General features: G+C 49.3%; 2 protein-coding genes across 2 annotated transcripts; one reads left to right on the top strand and one right to left on the bottom strand.

The window, feature by feature from the left end:
- COX5B (mitochondrial cytochrome c oxidase subunit Vb) lies at positions 4270–6080 on the top strand. The gene is made up of 4 exons (NM_001007517.1): positions 4270–4387; positions 4925–4998; positions 5171–5270; positions 5888–6080. Exons 1-4 carry the CDS (start codon positions 4285–4287, stop codon positions 5998–6000), a joined length of 390 nt encoding a protein of 129 aa, NP_001007518.1. The 5' UTR covers positions 4270–4284; the 3' UTR covers positions 6001–6080.
- On the bottom strand, positions 17206–26021 carry ACTR1B (ARP1 actin related protein 1 homolog B). The gene is given in 12 exon segments (XM_021087260.1): positions 17206–17308; positions 17502–17542; positions 17790–17851; positions 19346–19520; positions 19610–19702; positions 19819–20035; positions 20269–20380; positions 20383–20392; positions 20751–20876; positions 22333–22408; positions 23570–23634; positions 25790–26021. Coding segments are annotated over 12 exon segments (1128 nt in total). The 5' UTR covers positions 25838–26021.

Genomic DNA, 26614 nt, shown 5'->3' with positions numbered 1-26614 from the left:
CCGTCAGAGCTGCTGCTGCTTCCGGTGACAGATAGGCAGATTAAGTCCTTTTTTTGACCCCATCCCTTCAAGCTTTTGTGAACTTGGCCCAAGTGAAGAACAGCCTCCACCTTCCACTTTTTTGTGATGGATTGAAAGCAGAAACCATGTTTCATTTTGCTCTTGCATAGTGACCAGCCTTGGCCCCTGGAATGGATTCAATATACCCCTCCTAACATTCAGAGTCTCTGCAAATCAATTACATAAACTATCTACCAAAATAATAGCCAATTAAAAAATGTCTATGTCAGGAGTTCCCGTAGTGGTTCAGCGGTTAGCAAACCCGACTAGCATCCACGAGGACGCAGGTTCGATGCTGGGCTTTGCTCAGTGGGTTAAGGATCTGGCATTGCGGTGAGCTGTGGTATAGGTCACAGACACGGCTCGGATCCTGAGTTGCTGTGGCTGTGGTGCAGGCCTGTGGCTACAACTCCGATTAGACCCCTAGCCTGGGAACCTCCACATGCTGAGGGTGCAGCCCTAAAAAGCAAAAGAAAGAAAAGAAAATGAAACTGAGCCCAGCAGTCGAGGAAATGAAAATAATCAAGAAACTTATAAAAAGAAGCTCAGCTGCCTTAGAGGTCAGGGAACAGAACTGCAAAGTCCAAGAGCATCTCATTTTTCATCCAACTGTGGGAAGACCTGACAAAAGGCAGATGACCCTCACTTGTGGAGGCAAGAACTGGCACTCACATGCCCTCCTGGTGGCACAAACTGCTCTAAACTTTGGGGAAAACAATCTGGCACAACTTATTGCTATGTTTGAGATACACACACCCTCTGACCCTATTCCTCAGAAATGGAGGCTCCAGAATACAGGACTACAGATGTGCATTGCCCCTCTTGATCGTTTGAGAGGCAAAAAAATAGAAACCATCTCAGTATTCATCACAGGGAAAATGTCTGGATAAACTTATAGGTAGTACTTTCATAGTAGGGAATGTTATGCAGCAATTACATAAAATGAGTAAGATCTCTACCTATTGATCTGTGATGACCACAAATTTTTTTTTTTTTTTTGCTTTTTAGGGCTGCACCCACAGCGTATGGAGGTTCCCAGGCTAGGGGTCAAACTGGAGTTACAACTGCTGGCCTACGCCATGGCCACAGCAATGCAGGATCCAAGCTGCATCTGTGATCTATACCACAGCTCACGGCAATGCCAGATCCTTCACAAACTGAGCAAGGCCAGGGATTGAACCCAAAACCTCATGGTTCCTAGTCAGATTCATTTCCGATGCACCGCAATGGGAACTCCAACCACAAAATATTTTAAATTGGAACAAGCAACTTACTCATAATCTGTAGAGCAGTGATGTTTTTCTATTTTATATTTACATTTATATATACATATATATTTTTTTTCTTTTTTCTTTGTCTTTTTGCCTTTCTAGGGCCGCTCCTGCGGCATATGGAGGTTCCCAGGCTAGGGGTCCAATTGGAGCTGTAGCCGATGGCCTACACCAGAGCCACAGCAATGCGGGATCCGAGCTGCGATAGCTCACGGCAATGCTGGATACTTAACCCACTGAGTGAAGCCAGGGATCGAACCTGCAACCTCATGGTTCCTAGCCGGATTTGTTAACCACTAAGCCACGACGGGAACTCCTACATTTCTGTATATTTTTAAGAAACAGGCCATCTATGGGCATTTGTTCGAAAATAGCTATAGGCAAAAGGAGTAATGATTCTCAATCAGAGATGTCTTTGCCCTCCGGGGGACATGTGATAATGGCTGAAGAAATTGTTGGTTGTCACCACTGGGGAGTGCTAATGACATAGATGCTGAACATCCTGTAATGCACACAGGAAAGCACCTCCCCCCTCAACATCCTGCAAAGAATTTTCCAGTCCAAGATGTCAATGGCACTAAAGTTGAAAAACTCTGGCAGATACAAAGGAGAAAAAAAGATAAACACAAAACTGTTAACAATTAACATTTTCCTTAAACATATATGTTGTCTGACTTATTACAATGAGCATTTGTTTTGACCACTAAGATTTATTCCACAAAAGTAAAAAATAATACTCAATACAAGTTTACGGTTTTGGCAAAGATGATGGAGCAGGAAGCAGTGGGAGACTGTTTTCTAAGCCAAATTGTTTCTCAAGGAGACGTTCAGGGATATGGGTGCAAGGGGAGGGTGGTAGGAGCTGGGAGGCAGCAGGGTGTGGGTTCGGTTGGCCCAGAACCTGGCCTCACTACTGGAGCTCACCTGCATAGGCTGAATAATCCCAGGCAATTAGGCAAGGCTCCTGGGAGATCGAGAAACAAGCCTAAACTCTATTTCCACTTTATAGCCATAAGCCATCTTATGATCAGGCAGAACTGAATTTCTCACTAGTCTGCTGAGAGTCGGGTTAGTAGGTGTTTCTTAGGGAAGAGTGGTCAATTAAGACGGGGAAATGGAGTCCAAAAGAAAAAAAAGGTTGAGTTAGCTGGTGGGTTTCCATCCCAGAACACCTGTTCCCAAGACCAGATGCTTTTTTTTCTAGCATTAAACATTTAAGCACAGGTACAAATCAACTACAGATTCTTGGGGAACATTGCTAGGACTTACAGCAATTCTTTTCCAATTTAATTTGGAGGGGTTGCAGTGAAGGTAAGGGTGAAGGGAGTAACAGCGGAAGCCATTCAAAGCAAAGCCCACCTTTAAAGAGGATCAAGTCATCTTTGGCCAGAAGTTGCCTTGTGACACAGCAGGTTAAGGACCTGGCATTGCTACAGCTGTAGCATAGGCCACCAGATCCCTGGCCTGGGAACTTCCACAAGACCAGGGAAAAAAAACAAAACCATCTTTGGCTTTACAGATGATTTTCTTCTTGATGGAGGGGCAGCCACAAAGACCAGCTGTGCTCATGTGAAGGAATGCTCCACCAGATCCTTTGGAAAATATAACCTGCACAGTACGAGTGGGAATACCTGGGATTTCAACCCTTCCCAATTTACCTCAAATTTACCTCAATGGGCCAGGAGAGGCCCTCAATACTGATTCTGTATATTCTCACCAAGAATTAAACTTACTAAAACTTACTTGATCCCATATGTCAGACCTCTGCAAGGCAGAGAATCCAAAGATGAATAGAGCAAAATTTCTGTTGTGAAAGAATTTTCTACCCAATAGGGAAAAAGATGCTGCATGCAGCCAGTCTGTAACAGGGCTACACCGACAGCAGGAACTAGTTCCTAGGAGCCCATCCATACAAGGCAGCGTTTACAGAAACTTGCACACCTCAGCTTGCGGGGCAATGGGGGCGGCTACAGAAGACATTTTCAGCTTTTAGGAGTTCTCTTGTGGTGCAGCAGGTTAAGGACCGAGCAGTACTACTGCAGCAGCCTGGGTCGCTCCTTTGGCATGGGTTCCATCCCTGGCCGGGGAACTTCCACATGCTGTAGACCCGGGCCAAAACCAAAAAACAGGCCAAAAAGTTTTCAGTTTTAAACAAGAGAACTCGCCCCAGTACGTTCTGGAGCTGGAGCTCCATTTCCCGTCACCAACTCCGCTTCCTGCTTCCCTCCCTTAACTTCTTAATTAACAGCCTCCCAATGCAACCACCCCTTTACCTTACCCCATATCATCAAGGGCCTGGCTCCCAGGAAGGGCCCACAATTTGACCGTCCCTTCCCCTGCCACCCCAGCCTCGCCTCAGGCCTGAACCTCATCACCTCAAAACCACCGTAACAAGAAGCTGACGTTAGGACTGCGGGGAGCTCCTGCTCAAGTTCTCCTAGGCTGGGTTACAAGTTCGCAGTGGCTCACAAACGGCCAGGTGAACCAGCACCACAACTAGCCTACTCCTAAATTTGGACCTTTTGGGATCCAGCAAGTATCTTGAGCGACGCAGGCTTAATGTTTTCCGTCAGCAGGCTCCACGTTTACTCGGCACAACTATCGGCTCCAGCGTGGTTTTCCATTGACCTGCGGGGCACTGAGTCCCACGGAAGTAAAACGAGTTGCACCAAATCCGAGCGTTACTAAAGGGCAAAGCCCCCAGAAGCCTGCAATTGAAACCGTGACCGCCTCCATGCCCTCGGGGCTGCAAGGCGGGGCAGTGAGGCACAGGTGCGCAAGCGCAGGCCTTGCCCCAACGCCCCCCCCGCCGCCCCGAGGAGTCACGTGAGGGGGGCGGTCTAGGGGCCGGAGGAAGCGGAAGGCGGACTCTGCGCAGAAAGCAGCCCTCCCCCGGAAGTCCCTGCACCTCAGGAGCCTGTTACCGGAAGTGCTGGTATTTGTAGCGGGCGTGATGGCTTCAAGGTTACTCCGTGGAGCTGGAGCGCTAGCCGCGCAGACCTTGAGGGCCCGAGGTCCCAATGGAGTCGCCGTTGTGCGGTCTATGGCATCTGGAGGTACTAGGCCCCCCCGGCGCGCCAGGGACCCGTGCCATTGCTCTCTCGGGGTGGTGGGGGCAGCGGGGCGGGGGACAGCCTTCAGTACCTCGCGGCCGCAGTGGCTGCCCCTTGGCCCCGAAGGCCTCAGGCTCCACAGGCGTCTCCCTGTTACCCTGGGCCGCCGTTGCTGCCGACCACCAGACTGACCCCGCTGCCAAAGAATCCTTAACTGAAATGCTAGATGACCTTGATGGGCAGGGATTGCAGCCAGGACATGGGGGGTGGGGCTAAGCCCCTCCTTAGACCCGCGCGTATCTCAAGTTGGATGTATTCCACTAGGACTCTGATTAACCTGCTTTTAGGAAAAAAATGTGTCGAAAAACGGCCTCCGTGGCCGAAGGAAGTGAAGATCACCCCATGTTGCCACTTTCGGGTATCATGACTCCGGTCTTTAGGGGACAATAAGCCCACTAAAACTATATGCAGCAGTTTGCGTATGTGCATTTTCCATCGTGATCATTTCAGACGACATGGTAATTACCATATTTTCTTCAGGTGGTGTTCCTACTGATGAGGAGCAGGCGACTGGGCTGGAGAGGGAGGTCATGATGGCCGCCCGCAAGGGACTGGTGAGGAGAAACTTTATATGTCTTCTTAGGAGTTTATGGTTTTGGATGGGATCAGAGTAGTCTCCTCTCTGGGCCTCACTGATCCTGGAAACCTGGCATGTGGGAACAATACCGCTAACCCCTAGAAGGTAGGAGTCATTTGGCATAATGGATTCTTATTTTGTCTTTTCAGGACCCATACAATATACTTGCCCCAAAGGCAGCCTCAGGTACCAAGGAAGACCCTAATTTAGTCCCCTCCATCACCAACAAGCGGATAGTGGGCTGCATCTGTAAGTACCTCAACACTATTTTCTTACCCATTTAATATAGCCCACTATACAGGTCTGTAAGCTCTTTCATATCTTGTGCTTTGTGTGTGTATAAATAAGTTGTTATAAGGGTCTTGGCCCTCTCATACCCCTCTGCTTGAGTAGGTGATCCTTACGGGAGAGAGGCCTGGAACATAAATAATATTGGTTCATTGAGAGTTCTTGTTGCGGCTTAGTGGGTTATGAACAAGACACTAATATCCATGAGGATGTGGGTTTGATCCCTGGCCTCGCTCAGTGGGTTAAGGATCTGGTGTTGGGGCTGTGGCATAGGCCAGCAGCTGCAGCTCTGATTTGACCCCTGGCCTGGGAACTTCTATATGCTGTTTTTATTAGGTGCAGCCCTAATAAAAAAAAAAAAAATAGCAAAAAAGAAAAAAATACTGCCTTATTGGAAAGGCAGTATGAGGAAGGAGTATTCATCTAGAAAGTGTTTATTGTATTTCTCCTTTGCTAGACACCCTGTTAGGCAGTGTCAGCCATAATTTTGTGTCTCAGAGGTGTCTGAAGAGAAGAGATTAATGTTGAAAGTCCCCTCTTCTAGGCTGGATAGCTTTCAACCACCTATGTTCTTTCAGGTGAAGAAGACAACAGTACTGTCATCTGGTTCTGGGTGCACAAAGGCGAGACCCAGCGATGCCCCAGCTGTGGAACCCATTATAAGCTGGTGTCGCACCAGCTGGCCCACTGAGCCCCTGCACTAACACACTCAAGATGCGCTGGCAAGTTTCTTCCAATAAAGACTAGCCATTACACTGGCTCCTCCTCCCATGGCTGGCTGGTCTTCTTTCTTTCCTGTATTTCTAGAAGGGTATGGGTAATTCTTATATCAGAGGTAGTTGTCTATTCGTATTAGCTTGCCATCCACTGTGTACACTGAGATTACCAATCCCTAATGCAGTGATAGGAACCACCTGGCAAGGGGCAAACCGGCTGTGGAAGCAGGCTGGCTGGACTTGTAGAACTGGCTCCACTCCATCATTTAGCTTTATCACTGGGGACATGTTCTCTGGGATGGATCACATTAAAAAAAAGAAAGAAAAAAAGAAAGGATAAGTATCTTGTAAGGTTGTAGGAGTATATAAAGAGCCTGGCAGATAGGTCCTTATGCTGTTCTAAAGACAGAGTGGCCTTGTGAGGAGAGTTTTGGCTTTGAAGTCTTAAGGGACCCAGGTTTAAAGCATAGTTCATGAGGATGCCATCAGCAAAATCTAGAATATGGGACAGTTCTAGAAACCAGCAACCAGTTTCTTCAAATAAACTATAGGGAGAAAAAAAAGGGGAGTACTTAGCAAGTGAAATGGACATGAGGAAGATACCAATCAAAAGCAATGTGTGGACTGTTTGAATCTTGATTTGAAAAAAACCAACTGTAAAAAATCCAAGATTTAGGGGCTTACTAAATTTTAGATGTGTTACGGAATTTTTTTGTTTTTTAATGCTTTAGCAATACATACTGAGGTGAAATATGGCTAAGATCAGCTTTAAAAGAGTGAGGAAGGAGTTCCTGCCATGATGCAGTGGGCTAAGAATCCAACCGAAGTGGCTCTGGTCACTGCAGAGGTTTGGGTACCATCCCCGGCCTGGTGCAGTGGGTTTAAGGATCTGGCAGCCTTGGCATGATTCTATCCTGGCCTGGAGAACTTCCATATGCTGAGGGTACAGCCTTCAAACAAACAGAAGGAAGAAAGTAGTTTGGAGTGTGTCTGATCCATTGTAGCCTGGGGCAAGAGGGGTTGTTCTTTCTACTTTTGTGTATTGTTGAACTTTAGCATAATAAAACACAAAATTTTGAGAGAAACAAAAGCCCCAATTCAATCACTTTATACTTGTTGGCACCTTGGACAATGAAGTTCTCAAAAGCTATTTTTATTTGTTAAATGGAGATAGTACTTTTCCATTTTGTTGTGGGACTAGCCATAGAGGTGGCTTTAGTTACTGTTGCCACAAAATTGATCCAAACCAGACATTTAAGTTGAATTGATAATGGGAGAGAAAAGCTCTTCATGTTGTCTTACCTCAAAGGTACAAGCAACTGCTTTTTTTCCTGACTCATCTCATTTCCAGGAAATGCCCAAGCATTTATTTTTCATTCAAGCCTGTTCTCTTTGGGACCAGAAACACCTAAATAGCATTTAAGGTGGGAGTGGTAGGGATAGATTTAATTTAATAGGTTAATAGATTTAATTTAATAGAACACCTCTATTAAATCTAGATGGTAATAACACCTCTAGGTGTTAATAGAACACCTACCACTCCCACCTTAAATGCTATTTATCAACAACAGTTTGCTAGTCACTATGTTAAGAAGACTGCTTCGTGCTGCCCCCAAGCCCTTCCGTCTGGCCCACCTCCTGCAACTTCTTTCCTTGTATACTGTCTCCTTTTCTAATCAAAGCTGCTTAGAGTAGGTTTCTGACCCCCCACATCATTGTCTGGTCCTGTCTTCCTCCTTCATTTCCAAGCTCACCTTGTATCTTTATGATTTAAAATGATTTGTATTGTTTCAGTTGTACTACAGTGATTTGATACTTGCATACAATGTGAAATGATTATCACCATTTGTCTAATAACCATCTATCCCCATACAAAGTTTTTATAATCTTATTGATCATATTCTTCATGCTGTATAGTATACCCCTTATAAATAGAGATTTGTATCTCTTAATTCCCTGCACCTATTTCACCCTCCTCCCTCTCCTGTGCTCTGTATCTATTTGTCTATTTTGTTTTTTTGGGGGTTTTTTAGGTTTTGCTTTTTAGGGTGCACTTGCGGCATATGGAAGTTCCCAGGCCAGGGGTCGAATCAGAGCTACAGCTGCCAGGCTATACCACAGCCACAACTCAGGATCTGAGTCACGTCTGTGATCTACACCACAGCTCACGGCAACAGCGGATCCTTAACCCACTGAGCGAGGCCAGGGGATCCAACCGGAATCTTCCTGGATCCTAGCTGGGCTGTTAACTGTTAAGCCACAAAGGGAACTCCCTATTTTGTTTTATTCTCTAGATTCCACATATGAGTGAGATAATACAGCTTTTTCTTTGTTTGACTTACCTAGCATAATACCCCTCTAGGTCTATCCATGTTGTCACAAATAGCAAGATTTTATTCATTTTTATGGCAGAGTAATATTCCATTGTGTATGTGTTTTATATATATATATATATATAATATATGTATCACATCTTTATTCCTCTATTGATGGACACAGGTTGTTTCTGTATCTAAGCTATTTTAAATAATGCTGAAATGAACATTGGTACACACATATCTTTTATGTTTTCTTTGGGCAAATACCCAGAAGTGAAATTGCTATATCATATGGAAGTTCTATTTTTAATTTTTTGAGAAAACTCCACACTGTTTTCCATAGTGGTTGCACCAATTTACATTCTCACCAAACAGTGCATAGGGTTTCCTTTTCCCAGTACCAGTTATTTGTTGTCTTTTAGATGCTAGCCATTCTGATAGATAAGAGGTGATAATTCATTGTGGTTTTGATTTGCATTTCCTTGATGTTAGTGATACTGAGCATCTTTTCATGTCTATGTATGTCTTTGGAAAAACTGTCTATTCAAATTCTCTGCCCAATTTTAATTTTTTTTTTTCTTTCTTGGGCTGCACCTGCAGCATATGGAAGTTAGGCTAGGGGCTGAATCAGAGCCTACAGCTGCAGCCACAGCAATGCCAGATCTGAGCCACGTCTGTGATTTATACCGTAGCTCAAGGCAACATCGGAGGATTCCTTCACCCACTAAGTGAGGCCAGGGATCAAACCTGCATCCTCATGGATACTAATCGGATTCTTAACCCACTGAGACACAAAAGGAACTCCTGCCCATTTTTTAATTGGGTTGTTTGTTTTTTGATGAGTTGTATGAGTTACTTGTATGTTTTTGGATGTTAACCCCTTATTGGATATATCACTTGCAAATATCTTTTCCCATTTGGTAGGCTGCCTTTTGTTGATATAAATCTTGTCCATTGATCTATGTTTTTTGTGCCAGTACTATACTCTTTTGACTATTGTACCTTTGAAGTATAGATTAAAACCAGGGAGCATGATACCTCCAGCTTTGTTCTTCTTTCTCAATATTGCTTTGGCTATTCAGGGCCTTTTGTGTTTTCCATAAAAATTTTGGAATTATTTTTCTAGTTCTGTGAAAAATGCCACTGGTATTTTGATACCAATTGCACTGAATCTATAAATTGCCTTAGGTAACCCCTTGCTTCTTTTCCATCTTTTAAATTTTTTCACCAGTTTTCCACTAAGAAAGGAAAAGCTCCATATATTTCCAGACTCTGGTAATCAGAATAATATTCCCCCAAAGATGTCCATGTCCTAATCCCAACAGCCTGTGAATATGTTAGATCAAACATTAAAAGGTTGCAGATGGAATTAAGGTTGCTAAACAGCTGACCCTAAAATAGGGAGATTATCCTGGATTATCCAGGTGGGTCCAATAATCACAAGGGAGATGAGACCGAGGAAGAATGGTCAGAGATTGGTACAATCACTATGGAAAACAGTATGGAGTTTCCTCAGAAAACTGAACATAGAACTACCATGTGACCCAGCAATCCCACTCCTGGGCATATATCCAGACAAAACTTTCATTCAAAAAGATACACGCACCCCTATGTTGACTGCAGCACTATTTACAGTAGCCAAGACATGGAAACAACCTAAATGTCCATTGACAGATGAAGGGATTAAGAAGTTGTGGTACAGGGAGTTCCCGTCGTGGCGCAGTGGTTAACGAATCCGACTAGGAACCATGAGGTTGCGGGTTTGGTCCCTGCCCTTGCTTGTGGGTTAACGATCCAGCGTTGCCGTGAGCTGTGGTGTAGGTTGCAGATGCGGCTCGGATCCCGCGTTGCTGTGGCTCTGGCGTAGGCCTGTGGCTACAGCTCCGATTCGACCCCTAGCCTGGGAACCTCCACATGCCGCGGGAGCGGCCCAAGAAATAGCAAAAAAAAAAAAGACAAAAAAAAAGTTGTGGTACATATGCCCAATGGGATACTACTCAGCCATAAAAAAGAACAAAAAATGCCATTTGCAGCAACATGGATTGAATTAGAGACTCATACTAAGTGAAGCAAGCCAGAAAGCAAATACCATATGATTATCACTTATATCTGGAATCTAATGTACAGCACAAATGAACCTTTCTACAGAAAAGCAACAAACACATGGACTTGGAGAACAGACTTATGGTTGTTGAGGAAGAGGGAGTGGGATGGACTCCCTCTTGGGGTTAGTAGATGCAAACTGTTGCATTTGGAGGGGATAAGCAATGAGATCCTGCTGTATAGCACAGGGAACTATTTAGTCACTTGCGATGGAAGATGATGGAAGACAATGCAGGAAAAAGAATGTATACACACACACACACGTATGACTGGGTCACTGCCATATAGCAGACATTGGCAGAACAATGTAAATCAACTATAACAGAAAAAAAAACTAAAAAAAAGTAATAAGAGAAAAATAATCTCCTCCCTCCCCCCCAAAAAAAGAACAGTCAGAGAGATGCAATGTCGCTGTTTTTTTTGGTTTTTTTTTTTTTTTTTTTTTTTTTTTTTTTTGCGTTTTAGGGCCGTACTGTGGCATATGGAAGTTCCCAGGCTAGGGTCAAATTGGAGCTGCAGCTGCTGGCCTACTCCACATCCACTGCAATGCACGTTCCAAGCTGAATCTGTGACCTACACACCACAGCTCATGGCAACACTGGATCCTTATCCCACTGAATGAGGCCAGGGATAGAACCCACATTCTTATGGATACTAGTCGGGTTTGTTACCACTGAACCACAATGGGAACTCCCTGTCGCTGGTTTAAAGACGGACCGAAGAGATCAGAGACCAAGGAATGCAATTAATCTCTAGAAGCTGGGAAAGGCAAGGAAATGATTCTTCCCCTTGTCTCCAGGAAGAAATGGCCCTGCTGGCACACTGATTTCAGCACAGTGAGACCCACTTTGGACTTAAATAAAACTGTAATTCTTTGGAGCTCTCTGGTAGCCTACCAGTTAAGGATCAAGCATTGTTGGAGCCATGGCTCAGGTCACGACGTGGCATAGGTTTGATCTCTGGTCCAGGAACTTTTGCTTGCCGCAGGCACGGCCAAAAAAAAAAAAAAAATTGTAATGTTTTCATGGCATGAAGAGATCAGTAAACTCACCTTCTGTCTCCAGGGTTAGTGGGTCTCAAAGATAGCTGCATATTAGAACCACCAAAGATCTTTTTGTTCCCAATGCCTGCATCACACTCAGACCATTGAAGTAGAGTCTCTGAGGCTGGGACCCAGACATTATTAAAGCTCCTCAGGTGTTTTCAACATGCCGCCAAGGCAGAGAACCTCTATCTCAGCTAATCACAAAAGCACAAGTAGCCTTTTTCCTGGTCTCTTGGTGACTGAGAAACATAGGGGCAGAGAGGAAGTATAGCATCTTCCACTGGGAGAACCAAGTCTTTGCTTTTGGATAGAAGCAGGTTCCATCTGAACCTTTGCCATTTAGCAGCTTGGAAATTGGATCCCATCTCTCCTCACTAGGGAAAAATACTGGCATCTCTCCAACAGTATTTATTATTAAATTATATGCAAGTAAAGAATAGAGACCTTGCCCCCCAGCCCCCGGAATGATTTAAGTAAGTTGCTGATGTAATGCCCAATACACGTTGAGTTTCCTACAGAGACATTACCTTGTATACCTGCAACATGACTATCAAAAAGTCAGGGAATTACAACTTGGACATTTCTCCCTCAGACCCTATTCAAGTTTTACTAAATGTTCCAATAATGTCCTTAACAGCAAAGAATCCAGCTCGTGTTGCCTCTAGTCATCACTTCCCTTAGCCTCCTTCACTCTACAGCAGTTCTTCAGCCTTTCCTTGACTCTGTGACTATGATATTTTTGAAAATTACACCAACCTGGGCTTGTCTGGTGTTTCCTTGTGATTGGATTCAGGTTACACATCTTGGGCAGGGGTACCACAGAGGTGATGCTGTGCCCTTCTCAGTGGGCACATCATGTTGATTTGGCCCTTTGCTGACGAGATGTTCACTTTGGTCACTTGATTAAGCTAATGTCTTGCCAGGTTTTTCCATGGTGAAGTTGTCCCTTAATTATTATTATTATTGCTTTTTTAGGGCCACACCTGTGGCATGTTTCCAGCTAGGGGTCGAATCAGAGCTACACCACAGCTCACAGTTATGCCAGATCCCCGGCCCCTTAATTATTAATAAATATCTTAGGGGGCAATAATTTGAAATGCCAGTACCCTGGTCCTCATCAGTCTTTCAGTTTAATAATTTATATCAGCATAGGTTCATGTTTTCATATTGCATTCAGGGGCTTATTAATTCATAACTATCATTTATCTTCCATGTTTAATGTGTCCAAATTTGGCCAGTGGAAGCTTCTTCAAATTGGCTCCGGTGGCCTTTTGACATGTTCCTATCATTCTTGGAACACTTCTTTTATTCTCTGGAACAAAATGTTCCAGGCTGTTAATAAACCCATGAGGTGGGCGTTATTACTATCAGCCCTATATCAGAGATGCAGGAACCTCAGAGAACAGGTCAAGATTATGCAGCTAGTTAGCTAGCTAGTTAGTTAGCTGGATTGTGAATCCAGACCATTTAGGTCAAGCCTGAGCTTTTTCCTCCACTTTTTATTTTGAAATAATTTTAGACTTACGGAAAAGTTGCAAAAATAGTACAGAGTTCCTGTTTACGCAGTTTCCCCCTAAGGTTAACCGATGACATTCACACGTAGTACGATGAGTGAAACCAGGAATGCACCTTGATACAGTACTATGAATTAATTTTGCCAGCTTTCTTAGTAAGGTCCTCTTCTGATCCAGAATCTCATGTTGCATTTAATTGTCATACCTCCTTGGTCTCCTCCAACCCATGACAGTTACTTAGTCTTCATCCTTAACCAACTGTGCCATAGCAGGAACTGCTATCCTGTCACTTTTGAGCAAGACAGCTGGTCCACTGATTTGCAGAATCCCTGTTTGGGTTTGTCTGCTCTTTGTTGCTGGTTAGACTGAAGTTATACAAGAATACACAGGTGACACTGGGGCCTCTTAATGCATCATGTAAAGATAGTGACTAGGAGTTCCCATCGTGGTGCAGTGGTTAATGAATCTGACTAGGAACGGTGAGGTTAAGGGTTCGGTCCCTGCCCTTGCTCAGTGGGTTAAGGATCCGGCGTTGCTGTGAGCTGTGGTGTAGGTTGCTGATGCAGCTCGGATCCTGCATTGCTGTGGCTCTGGCATAGGCCAGTGGCTACAGCTCCAATTAGACCCCTAGCCTGGGAACCTCCACATGCCGCGTGAGTGGCCCTAGAGAAGGCAAAAAGACCAATCAATCAATCAATCAATAAAAGATAGTGACTAATCAATCACAGGGGATATAAACTTTGACCACATGATTAAGGTGATTGATATTCACTAGGTTTCTGTACTGTAAGCTTACTATTTTTCTGTTTTTATTAGTTAAGTACCTTATAGGGAGATACTTTGAGACAATGAAAATGTCCCCCCCCTTTTTTTTGTTATTTTTGTATCCACTTTTGCCTGCAAATGATTATTGTGGTGTTTGTCTAATGGTGATTTTCTTCTCCATTATTCTTTCTACATTTATTAACTGGAATTCTGTAAGAACTGTCCCTTCTTCCCCATGCATATAGTTATTCAATTATTTATTCATACCAGACTAGAGTCATGACTGTTTTATTCCATAGCTTATAGTCCATTACAGATTTGATCATCTGGTGTGCTTTCAAGTTGGTTCCTGAGTCCCTCAGCCAAGCCCTCTTCTTTTTTGAACACTTCCTTGATAGGACCACAAGATATACCAGGCTCCATTTATCTTTTCTCTGCCTCAGATCTGCAATTTCCTCAAGAAGCTCTGGTTCCTTTCACTGAAGAAAGGTATTTAGAAGCCAAGATCCAGACACTATATGTGTTTATTGCTTCTGGGATGTTACTGCCTCTAGGCCCTCTGGGCAGATAGGACTAAGGTATACTCATACATTCTAACCCTGACACTTGAACACAGATACATTATTTCAGTATCTATCTGCATGTGTAATGGAAACCAAGAGTGCATACTACCTCTGATCACAATCCAATACCACAAGTTTCATTCTAGGCATATCAATGTCTCATCTATAGCTTTTCTCCAACAGTGAGAAACCCAGCAGGGCCAGAGCTCTGTGACCATGCTGTCTCTGCCACGAGAGCGAGTAGAGAGAGCACCACATCAGACTCGGCTTTAAAGGATGGGATTTTGACAGACATAGGGAAAGTCACTCCCAGCAGAGAGAGGAGATGAGTAGAGGTTGGTAGGCAAAGCAGGGCCTGATGATGAGTAAGTCTAACACAGAAGGAACAGGCTCCAAAGGGCCAAGATCAAATGCAACAACATGGAGCTCGTGAAGGTGATTTTATTAGCAACTTCACCTCAATTCGGTTTTATTTCACCAGGCAGCAGAGAACCAATTAGGAAGTGGCAGAACCAAGGCTATCTTGGCTTTGCATCCAAGAGCAGGTGGACTGGGTGGGGAGAATGGAGCTGTGGCCATGAGCTGGGTAGTGGTGGTCACCATGGGAAAGAAGTGACAGGTGAGAAAGGTACTACAGAACCAACAGAACTTGGCAACTGATGGAAAGTGGAGGAGGGAAGAAGAAGGAAGAGTCAAAGTGACAAGGCTCCATTCCTGAGTGGTTTCGAGAAAGTGGTACCACGAACAGAATCCCAAACTAAGGGTTCTGTTAACTCTTCCCCCTTGGAAGCAGGTACAGGCTTAACTGCTCTTGACCACAAAGCCTCAAAAAATTTTCTGTGAAGGGCCTGACTCAGGGATCTCCCCTTCTGCCTGATTTATTCGGTCTGGGCCCTCCCTCAACCCCACCCTCAACCCCACCAACTCCATGGTCTTTGACACACAGCTACAATAACCATGCACCCACAGCTGGCTGCCCGTCATCCAGGACACAGCAAAAACCCCTCTCAGGGTTCCCCACATGCTGACCCAGCCTACTTTTTGTTTACCTCCCATTATAGACAGGAGACCACTTCCCCTGTCCCAGTCCATGTCCTTCTCTCTGGCTCCACTGGCCCCCGGTATCTCCTTGAGCTTCTACCTCTCCCAGGAACACCCCCTCTTTACCTGGTCACCCCCTCCTGGATACGTGAATGTCAGTGTGCCCCACCTGTGGGCCAGATGCCCCTTCTGTCAGCCCCAACTCTGTACTGGAATAGCCTGTTTATCTTTTTCCCCTAATCTGTATGTCTGGGGCAGCAAAGATATGTCTTGTTTACCAAACACACGGTACCTCCTGCACATACTGTAGGCAGGTGTTCGAGTACTTGAAGAAAGGAGAGGGCAGACACTCCAAACTCCCATTTCCCACTGCGCCCTCTGCCTCCACTGCCCCCGCCCTCCTTGGTACCCAGCCTTTTCCTTCAGGACCCAGCTCCTCGACATGGCCTTCCACATCTCCCCCTTCCCATCTTGACTCAATTCGGGAACCGAATCACTGTGGGCCATGTCTGAGCCGGGCAGCAGAGGTGCTCAAATAGAACAGGTAAAGGCATGGAAGCACCAAGCCCCAGCCCTGCCTGCCACAAGGCCCCGTCCAAGAATACGGACATGAAGGCAGCCTGTTCTCTGCTTTTCCTGGTGGACTGTAGCAAGCCTGTGAAGAGGCTGGGGAGTTCTGCCACCAGGGGTGGAGTCTGCCTCCTGTGCCATGTTGCCCCACCAACCACTGAACAGGCAGGCGTCAAAGCTAGAGCCAGTGCCCTGCTGCTTTGGTCCCCAGGGATGGATGAGGAAACAACAGCGCAAAGAACCACAAGAAAACAGAGCCACACACTGGGCTTTGTCCATAATTATTACTATAATGATTTACAAAAAGAGGTTTTTCCAGGCAACTGTGTTAAATTCTTGTACATGTGTAGGAGAGGGAGGTGGGGGTCCTGACCACAGGGTGAATGAAGACCTCTTTTGTGGGAGAAGTGGGAGGAGAAAATGTGTCCCCCCCCCAACTCCTACTAGGTCTGATTCCTGATTAAGTGGCTTCCCCTCAACAAATGAAGACCATTAACCCTTCCTGTCCTGGGTATTGGGGTAGAGGGGGAGCAGCAAGTCAATGAAGTGCTCTGAAAGGGAGAATGCAACACACCGTGGCTGCCTGAACCCCATGTGTCCTTTGCCCTGGCTGCACAGGGTTGGACCCTGGGCCAGACCCCCTCACTGGGGACAGAAGAGTGCCAGGTAGTCGGCCTGCACCCAGGCATCCACCCAGGAAGGTGAGTGGGCAGGATGTGAATGCAGTGGGGATGCCTAGGTGTGGCCTGAGGGTTACCCTGTCAGGCCAGGAAGAAGTGGTGGCACAAGAAGCAGTGACACAGGAGTGGGTAGCCCCCTCCTCCACCCCTCTCCCCAAGGCTAGTTACACAGCCATCCAGGAGCTCCAGCCCTGGGAGGGATCCTATCAATGATGTTTGGGTGTCTGGCCATGGGGGAAGCAGCCCCAAGGGGCAGAGCAAGGAGCTGTAGGCCTAACTGGCTTGCCAAGGTGGACACCCAGACAGCCCAAAGCTGGGCTCGTCCATTCTATGCCAGCTCAAGCCTCCATCCATGCAGCTAAATGTTACTGTGTGTGTGTGCGTGCCTGTGTGTGCATGCCTGTGTGTGTGTGTGTGTGTGTGTGTGTATGGGCTGCAGGAAAGCACTGCTGCACCACCTGCCCAGGAAGCAGGGCACACAGGGACCCGAGGCCTAGGTTGTGAACCTGGACCAGAAAAGGTTAAGGACTCTGGCCTCCTCTCCTCCCATCCTCCCCTCCCTCCACCTTCCTCTTTGGGCGCTAGAACGTTTTACGATGAATAGCCCGGGAGCCATCCTCTTCATATTCCTTTTTGGATACCCACATCTTCTTGAAAGTGTCCAGCGAGGCTAGGATGGAGCCGCTGAGAGGGGGGAGGGAGAGCATTCCTGTGGACCTGAGGGCTGAGCCCTCCGTTCTCCCAGGGTGTCTGGAGCTCCATTTCCCTTACCTGGGAGGGAAATCCACCCACCTCCACCTTGCCTGGGCCAACCCGGGGAGAAATGTCCAGGCACAATGGTCTCCTCCCAGAGCCCTCCCCGTGAGCCCCACCTCACCCGATCCACGTCGAGTATAGCCGTTCCTGAGGGGCCGAGATCTAGAGGGGGCAAGCAACGATTTAACCGCCCTGTTCCCACACAGAGGCCCCTGTTACTGCACATGCCCCCCACCCTCCCTGCCCTGGGAGGCCCCCCCCCGTGCCAGGCAGCAAGAACATCCACTGGGAGCAGTGGGAGGGGCAGGCCTGGGCTGGACATGGAAGTGAAGGTGGTTCTTGGCTGTTCTTCCCCAGATCAAGGCTACCCAGCACCCCCATGCCCTACAGGGACTCCCCATAACCTCACCTTGATTTTGACGTCCTTTGGGGCAAGCTTCTTTACCTCACTTAGTAACCGGTCGCCGAAGCCTGTGAACACAAGGCTGGGTCCACATCGGATGCCTCAACACTAGCTGCCCCAAATCCTAGCTCTGCTCGTCAGTGCTGCGCCCTTTTGTTTTAGTCATTCTTGTCAGGATTAAGGCCGGGGTGAGCCACTCCAAAGGCAGAAAAGATCCAGCACCATGCCTGCAGGTGGGCCCAGCTTCCTTCCTCAGCAAGACCAGGGACAGGGGACCCTAAGCCATGGGACCCCGAGCTCTGCTTGACCCTATGCTCTTCCTTCCCTGACATCCCAGAGCCAAAACCACCAGAAGCAAAGTCAAAGGCAAACGACAAGTCAGGAGAACATGTCTGTCTCTTCTACCCAGCACATGGGCAAACGTCACACAGTGTTGGGAGTGGGGGTGGGGACGGAAGTGGCACAGCCTCTCAGGAGGGACACTGGTGATATCTACCAGGTAACAAACGCACATACCCACCCTCTGGCTCAGCAAGTCTACTCTTAGGATTTATCTTTTAGGTACAGTCTCATCATGTGAAATGACGGTGCAGGAGGTCACCCACGGAAGCATCTTTGTGATTAGAAAGAACTGCAGGCACCCCCAGTTAAGGGACGACGGTTAAGTGGCACATGCATCCCATACCACCATCTAAGAGAACTTACTATCTTCTGGTTGTAGTGCAAAGTCAAAAACGCCTGGAGTGGAGCCTGAGTGTTTGCTATGATTTGTGTAAAAGGGAATGCTTAATGATGCACAGGTGTTACTTGGGAAAATAACAACTCCTGTGGGAGGGCACCGGGTGTCCAGGACATGGGAGAAGGCAGACTTCATCTAATACCTTTGAGACCTCATTAAACTTATTGCCTAGTTACAAAGTATATAGAAGTTTCTAGCCTAGGGGTCAAATGGGAGCTACAGCTGCCAGCCTATGCCACAGCCACAGCAATGTGGGATCTGAGCCTCATCTGTGACCTACACCACAGTTCACAGCAACGCCAGATCCCTGACCCACTGAGCAGGGCCAGGGATCGAACAGGCGTCCTCCGGATACCAGTCAGATTTGTTTCCATTGAGCCACAACGGGAACTCCAATAAAATTTAATTTTACTTTTTTTTTTTTTTTTTTTGCCATTTCTTGGGCCGCTCCCGCGGCATATGGAGGTTCCCAGGCTAGGGGTCGAATTGGAGCTGTAGCCGCCAGCCTACACCAGAGACACAGCAACGAGGGATCCAAGCCGCATCTGCGATCTACACCACAACTTACGGCGATGCAGGATTGTTAACCCACTGAGCAAGGGCAGGGATCGAATCCGCAACCTCATCATTCCTAGTCGGATTCGTTAACCACTGCACCACGACGGGAACTTCAAAATTTAATTTTAAATCTTTCTCTTTAAAAAAAAAAGCTCTCTGAGCACCTAAAAAAACAACAGAAGATGGACCATGTCCCAGGCTCTAGGGAGTTGTGGGTAGCTGCCCTTGGCCTCCAAGTCTCAGCACTGCCTCCCAACTAGGGTACCTTTGAACAGCGTGGAGCCACCTGAAAGGACGATGTTGGAAAACAGTGTCCGGCGCAGGTCCATGTCGGACTTGTGGATGGCGAAGGCCAGCACCTCGTGGAGCCCCTCGCTCTCATCCCCTATCAGGTCTGGCTGGAACAGCAGCTCAGGGGCCCGGAATCGCGCTGGCCCCACCTTTGGAACATAAGATGGAGGCAGACAGGCCTCTTTCCCCTCCACATCCCAGCATTACCTGGCCACCTGGGGCTGGCCTGGCAACTTACATCAAGCGTGCTGCCATCCGGCAAGAGGTACTGCACCTTCTCTGTCTCCAGAGCCTCATCCTTCTGCGGGTTGATGGACAGGTAGCAGGCCCGCTGCAGTGGGCAGGGACATGGCCCTCAGAAAGCTGTGGCCAGGACAACCACACCCAGGGCTCAACCTTATGCCTGGCCTGACCACCCTCGGCTCCCCACCTCCTGCTCCTTGTCACCTCTTTGATGGTCCGGACAACCTCAAACTCGGCCGAGGTGTGAAAGTCGACCCCTTCCTTGCGCAGCAGCAGCCGGAGGTAGCGGGAGACGTCACGGCCGGCAATGTCTACCCGCATGATGGAGTGCGGCATGGCAAAGCCCTCGTAGATGGGGACAGCGTGGGTGACCCCGTCCCCGGAGTCTAAAACCACTCCCGTTGTGCGTCCTGTTGCATACCTGTCACCAGGTCGTCACCCTTTCACCTCAGCCACTAAGGCACGGGGACCTCCTCACCCCTGGAAGGGACCCCGGGACATGTGCATCATATAGTCTGACCAAGGGACCCGAGGGACTCCCTAAAGGGACAGTCAGCAGGGGGCTGTTTCTACAGGGCAGTCAGATGCCTGGTCAGCCCAAGCAGGAGGATGGCGAGAGTGACGCAGGGGACACAGGGCTCGGGGAGCACTCACAGGCTGAGCACAGCCTGCATGGAGATGAACAGGGCTGGCACGTTGAAGGTCTCAAAGAACACCTCTGCCGCCTTCTCCCGGTTCTTACTCGGGTTGAGTGGGGCCTCCGTAGAAGAACAGGATGCTGTGAGAGACGGCAGCGTTGTGCACAGGCGCAGAGACCATGTGCTCGCCCTGAAAGGATCTTTCCAGGACTCCCCCACCCACCCCCGGTCCATGAGCACAGGAAGTTGCGGCCTGCCATCCCTCTTGAGGGCACCAGCCTGTCATCGGCCAGCAGTTACTCTCCTAAAGATCCAGGTCTCCCTGGAACACTCTGCTTGGCAGCCACTGACCATGTGGACCCACATCCACACAACAAAGAGGGAGAGGGCCCTGAGAGGCAGCGGGCCCTGACAGAAGCCAGAGGGAACATGGAAGCCTGAGAGAGACACTGCAGGGCATGGGGAAGGCACCACCCGAACGGGGCCTGGCTGCCACACCTCCTCGGAGAAGGTCTGCAGCTGGTCCTTGGAGTAGACGTACTGCCAGATGCGCTCCATGTCATTCCAGTCCCGCACCACTCCGTGCTCCATGGGGTAGTGGATGGCCAGCAGCCCCCGGTGCTCCTGTGGGGGCGGGAGGCTGGCTGTGGCATCAGACACACATCCGGCAACTGCTCCCAGCCCTCTGGGAGCTGCCTGTATCTGCTTCCTGGGGGTCCCTGTGCCTGGGGCAGGCTCAGAACCCAGCACAGGGTCATCTGCCCAGCAGCTTCTCAGGCTCGCAGAGGGGGGTCCGGCTCCTCTACGCTCAGTGCACACCCTCTCCTGCCCTCCAAAATCACGCTCCACTGCTTCACTTACCACGCCTGTCAGTGCCAGGAACCTCCCTGCAGGCCGATCCTATGTGGTCCCCTCCTGAGGTCACCTGCTGCCACCTCTCCTCCCAGTTCTTCCCCCAGTGCTTGTGTCTCCTGCACAGACCTGCCCTTCAATTTCCCCTAACAGTGAGCCCCATCCTGCCCAGCACCACTCAGCCTTGCTCACCCGCGTCCCTGGCTCCTTTGACCCCATTTCCTGAGAGCTCTGGGAGCTGCACCCCAAGTCCTCAGCACCCATGCTGTAGCCCTCAGGTGCCTAAACTGCCCCTGCTTGTTATCCTCTGCCATTCCCCTGCCCCCATTCACCCTCTTCCCAAGGGCTTCATGGGGCCCTGCAGCCCCTGGGCATCAACCTGGCTGGAGCACAAGAGGTGGCCCTCTCATTCAGATCAGTCATCAAGTTCAAGTGATTCAGACTTTTAAGTCACTTTTTTTTTTTTTTCTTTTTACAGCTGCTCCTATGGGATATGGACGCTCCCAGGCTAGGGATTGAACTGGAGCTACAGCTGGTGGCCTATGCCACAGCCGCAGCAATGCAGGATCCAAGATGCATTTGTGATCTTTGCTGCAGCTTGTGGCAACACTGGATTCTTAACCCACTGAGCAAGGCCAGAGATTGAACCCACATCCTCATAGACACTATGTCAGGTTTTTTTTTGGTTTTGTTTTAGCTTTTTAGGGCCACCCTTGCAGCACATGGAAGTTCCCAGGCTAGCTAGGGGTCAAATCAGAGCTACAGCTGCTAGCCTCCACCACAACCACAGCAACGCCAGATCCCTAACCCACTGAGCAAGGCCAGGGATCGAACCCACATCTTCATGATTCCTGGTCAGGCTCGTTGACTGCTAAGCCACAAAGGGAACTCCACTATGTCAGGTTCTTAATCTGCTGAGCCACAACGGGAATTCCTTAAGTCACTTTTTAGTCAGTTCTTTGCTCTGTAGCTTCCAGCTTCTGGAGCGTGAAGTGGTCTAACTAAGTTGCCCTACACAGGAACACAGCCCATGTCATAGAGCAAAGGGACCAGGGTGCAGTATTTCAGAGCTGGAGCCTGGAGCCTGGAGGGGGCTCAGCAGGTGGCCCCAGAGAACAGATTCCCAGGCCCTCTCTGCAGGTACAGCTTTGACTGCATGGGCCAATGCACAGCTCCTGGGACAATGAGGACCCCAAAGCCAGGCAATGGCAGTCTCCACAGGTATTACCTCTGCTTTTGGTCCGATGAAGAGGTCCCCTTCCAGGGCTCCAGCCATCACCCGCATGTGCTTGGGGCGCCCAACACTGTAAAGACAGGAAAATTCGGGGAGAAGAGCAGGGGGCATAGCTGAACCCAGTCCAGGAAAAACAGTGCAACGCCAATGGTTGAGAGGGAAGTGTATTCCAAAGCTTCAGGGCAAAGGTCAGAACCTAGGCCTGCTTCACAGCAGGCCTTGGCAGGACCGAAGTCATAGTCAGAAGCAAAGGCATCCCCTCCATCTCCCACCGGACCGCCCAGAGAGCTGAGAGCACTGGAACATCAGCCCTTCCTGGCCCAGCCCTGGCAGAGGGGCAGCCTTGGCAGCCACGACTCAGCCTGCACTCTTGATTTCCGCAGCCTGAGGCGGGATGGCTCCAGGAAGCTGAGTCGTGGCTCCCTCGTCCATCTGCCCTTCTCACTCAGTCAATCCTGCCCATTCCCACTGCCAGGGCTTCCGGGACAGAGACGCAGTTCTCGGCAGACTGGATGAACTACCATTCATTTCAACATCTGACCTGAGTTCCCTGCACACTAAGAGGAATCTTTAAGTACACTCAATATGAGTTCTGGAAGGAACGCTGAAGCTCTCCTGGGTGCTCCATGCTGGCTGTGTCTTGCTATAGCCAGTTATTTTGAGGGCCTTAGGCCAGGAAACTCAAAAGCCTCTAGGACTTGAGAAGAGACACAGGTGAGGGAGGGCTCCCTGATGGGCTGGAGCGGCCAGGGCAGCGTGCCAGGCTTTCACCCCCTCCTACCTCTGCTACCACGGTGCCATTCTGGCAAAGACTCCCTCCGTCTGAACACAATATTTTCTAGAGTCTGAAACCATGTAAGACCCGAAGAAATCAGAAATCATTTCTGGGGAGGAATGGGTGGCTGTGCATTAACTCCGCACTTTCTCCCCAGAGGCTAGGTCTCTTTCCTGGAGATTGTTTTATTCTTGCTGCTGCTACCACGCCCTGTCCCCAAGGGAAAGCTGGTGGTTTCTCCTCCTTCCTGGCTCCAGGAGGGACCAAAATCAGAGTCCAAAGAGGAGGGGGGAGCCCAGAGCACCTGTCTTCTCTTTCCAGAACTCAAATCTAGTGTTTCACAAGTCTAGTGTTTTCACCTTCATACAGGTGGGGGCAAGAGAGCTGTGACACGTGACCAGTGTTCTCCCCTGAAGCAAACCAAAGGGTTAAGGATGCTGCCTGAGCAACACTTACTAGTTTGGGAAACAGTATTTGGGAATCTGGTCTCCGGCAAAGCCAGCCTTGATCACCCCCGAACCCTGAAAGAGAAATAATGTTTAGCTTCCAACATTCACCTCCAGATGAAGGCAGTGCCCCATTGTGCAGAAGGTTGCTGCCCTACCAGGGCAGCCCGGGCAGGAAGCTGAGGACCTGCCAAGAGAGCAAAGCCAAAAAAACACAAAAAAACAAGAGAGCAAGGCCATTTACAAGTACACCAGTGGTTCAAAACTGGGGGCGATTTTGCATCCCCTCCTCCAAATCTGACCATATTTGGAGACTGGGGAGCAGGAACTACTACTGGTATCTTGTGGGTAGAGGCCAGGGATGCTGCTAAACATCCTACAATGCAAAGGACAGCCCCTCAAAACCAAGAGTGATCCAGACCAGAATGTCATTAGTGTGGAGATGGAGGAACCACGAAGCAAACCCTCCTCTGCATGCTCCATGGTCACTCCAGGCAGGAGGAATCCACAGCAGCACATGCTACTCCCCAAACCCAGCTAGAAGCAACCCCTAAGCCTGTTTTTTTTTTTTTTTTTTTTTTTTTTTCCCCTCCAACAGTCCCCAGCCCCCTCCTGTCAGCAGCCATGGACCACATACAGGATGGCCCAGGGAAGATCATTGGATGCTTGGGGACAGCTGGCACTTCTCAAGTGGTTTCCCCAGAGCCTACAAGAGGAGAACTTGGTTCTGCACTGCTTCAGGATGGAAGCTGGATTTAGAATCCCCCCCCCTTTTTTTTGGCCAGAATGTACAGTAGCTTGACATGGGATCTCAGCTCCCAGACTCGGGATTGAACTTGGGCCAAAGTGCTGAAAGCACTGAATCCTAATCACTAGACCACCAAGGAACTTAGAATCTTGAAGGGAACTTGGCATCTAGAAACTCCCCATCCACTGCAGGAACCAGAATCTCAACCCATGTTCCCAGAGATCTCCACCACCAGCCTTGGGGTCTGTAGAGCAGACATATACAACCCTAAGTTACAGAGGAGGGGTTGGAAGCCCAGAGGGAGCAAACCAGTTCCCTCTTAAACTTTTTGATTAGCCTAAGTGGATTATTTGCCCGCCAAGAAAGGAAGTGGCCCTGTCCTTCCCATGGGCTGATGGAGAGTATCCCCCAAGCCCAGTTCCAGCTTTCTTATTAAGCATCCCCTGCAGTGACTCAGGGTGCTCACATGGGTACTCCAAAAAAGACAGCCATTCAGGGATTACATGGGAGTCAAATGGCAGGGAGACAGATCCAAGAAAGAAAAGTGAGTCATTAACAAAAACTCCAGGGCTCCAGGGGCAGATACCCAGCTAGGAGCAGAGCCACAGATCCCTCCCTGTCCTTTATTTTCTTCCTGTGGACCAGGAAGCATGCTTAGCCCCAGTGTTGAAGGACCACAATGGAGCCAAGCAACTTTCTCCTGAGGTTGTCAAACAATTATTGCAAAGTACTCATGGGTTCTGGGAAAAGTAGTCCTGAATTCTTTCCATTGCCCTGCCAACTGTGGAACTTCTGTTTGGCTCCTGGAGCACTTAAGGAGAGGGTCAAAACAGCCAAGTGGCCAGGCAGGTGGCCGTGGCTATGTGGCCGGCAGAGCTTAGCTTACATTTTCCCCTGTCCCAGGAAAAGGGTGCAGCAAGGCCTGCCCACTCTGGAGGTGCTGCCTGGGGGTGCAGCCCCTTGGGAAGAGCTGTTGTAGAGGTCACCAGGCCAACCCTCTCCGAAACATGGGGCCAGTGGTGTGCAAGAAGGCAAATGCCATTCCTCCTCCACTAGGAGGGGCAGCCAGAGTCAGAGCCTGAGGAGTAGTAAAGGGGCTGGGTCGAGACCTGCCCTGTGACCTCACTGTCAATTGAGAAGGGTCCGGGGTGCGCCCCGAGCCTGACACACATCTGCCGGGTTGCCCGGCTGTCACTCCAGCCCTCCAGATGCTGACCAAGGGCCGCCAGACGGATGGGACTCCTGCCTCTCCTGACCTCCCCGCCGGGCTCAGGAGTGCTCTGGCTGGGGCTCTGCCACGCTGGCGAGGGTCTGGCCCCGTGGCCCGGGTTAAGGGCCAGGTGGGGGCGCGGGCGGCCAGCGCGGGTGGCAGGCGGGCAGTGACCAGAGGAGCGGCAGAGACGGGCCGGGGTCCCTGCAGGTGCCGCCGCATGAGTCCCTGAGGGCGGAGCGCCCGCCCTCCCCCCGGCCGCCGAGCCTCACGTTGTCGATGACCACAGGCTGGTTAGCGATGATGTCGTAGGACTCCATGGCCGGGCCGGGCCGGCCCTGCCCAGCAGGCGGGCTGCTGGAGGGACCAACGGCGGGCGGGCAGACGGAGGGGGACGGAGGCGGCTACAGACGCTGCGCCGCGCCCCTCCCATCCAGAGCGCGCAGCTTAAGCAAGCCCCGCGGGGCTTTCTGGAGGGCCGGCCCCACGGCCAATCATAGCTCCAAGCTGGGCGGATTGACGCAGGTCGCCTGGGGCCGGAGGCCGGCGAAGGGGCGGGGCCGCCGGGTGCTGGCCAGCCAATGGAGGCCGCTCGGAAGAACCGCAGGGGCGCTTCCAAGGTAGGCTGCGCCGCGTGGGGTTGACGTCGTGGCTCCACTCTTAAAGAGGACGTGTTCGGAGTCAGGAGGGTTGGGAGTTCACCTGTCCAGGAAGACTCCGTTCCTCCTAAGCTCGCTGCACCCGAGGAGGCTGGCGCTGGATATTTCACCCAAAGCATTTCTTTATAGAGCATTGAGGAGGATCCTTTTCCTAGTAAAAATTACAGTTTCGTGCTAACGGTAGCTGAGTTAATGGAGCACCTGCCACGTGCTTGCGGAGGACTTCTAACCCACTTTCTATAGATTACTATATTACACCCTTGCAGTAACTGTATCAGGTAGTTTTATTATTATCCCCATTTTACAGATATGGGAATCAAGGAGCAGCAACTGGGATTAGCCTGCAGGCAGCCTACAATTGTGCCGGAGTCAACTGCTGCATAAGTGCTAGATGAGAGTCCTGAATTCACTACCGAACTGAGCCATGGTTATTTGCAT

This window comes from Sus scrofa, chromosome 3 (genome assembly GCF_000003025.6).
Source record: "Sus scrofa isolate TJ Tabasco breed Duroc chromosome 3, Sscrofa11.1, whole genome shotgun sequence".
Classification (NCBI taxonomy): Eukaryota; Metazoa; Chordata; class Mammalia; order Artiodactyla; family Suidae; genus Sus; species Sus scrofa.
Note: the sequence above shows the minus strand (reverse complement) of the source record. Positions and strands in the feature narration are given on the sequence as shown.

Excerpts from the sequence above, each read along its gene's own strand:
- COX5B (NM_001007517.1), top strand. The coding sequence starts at position 4,285 with ATGGCTTCAAGGTTACTCCGTGGAGCTGGAGCGCTAGCCGCGCAGACC. Across the intron at positions 4,999-5,170 it reads TGGCCGCCCGCAAGGGACTG|GACCCATACAATATACTTGC; the intron begins GTGAGGAGAAAC and ends TTGTCTTTTCAG. Across the intron at positions 5,271-5,887 it reads GCGGATAGTGGGCTGCATCT|GTGAAGAAGACAACAGTACT; the intron begins GTAAGTACCTCA and ends ATGTTCTTTCAG.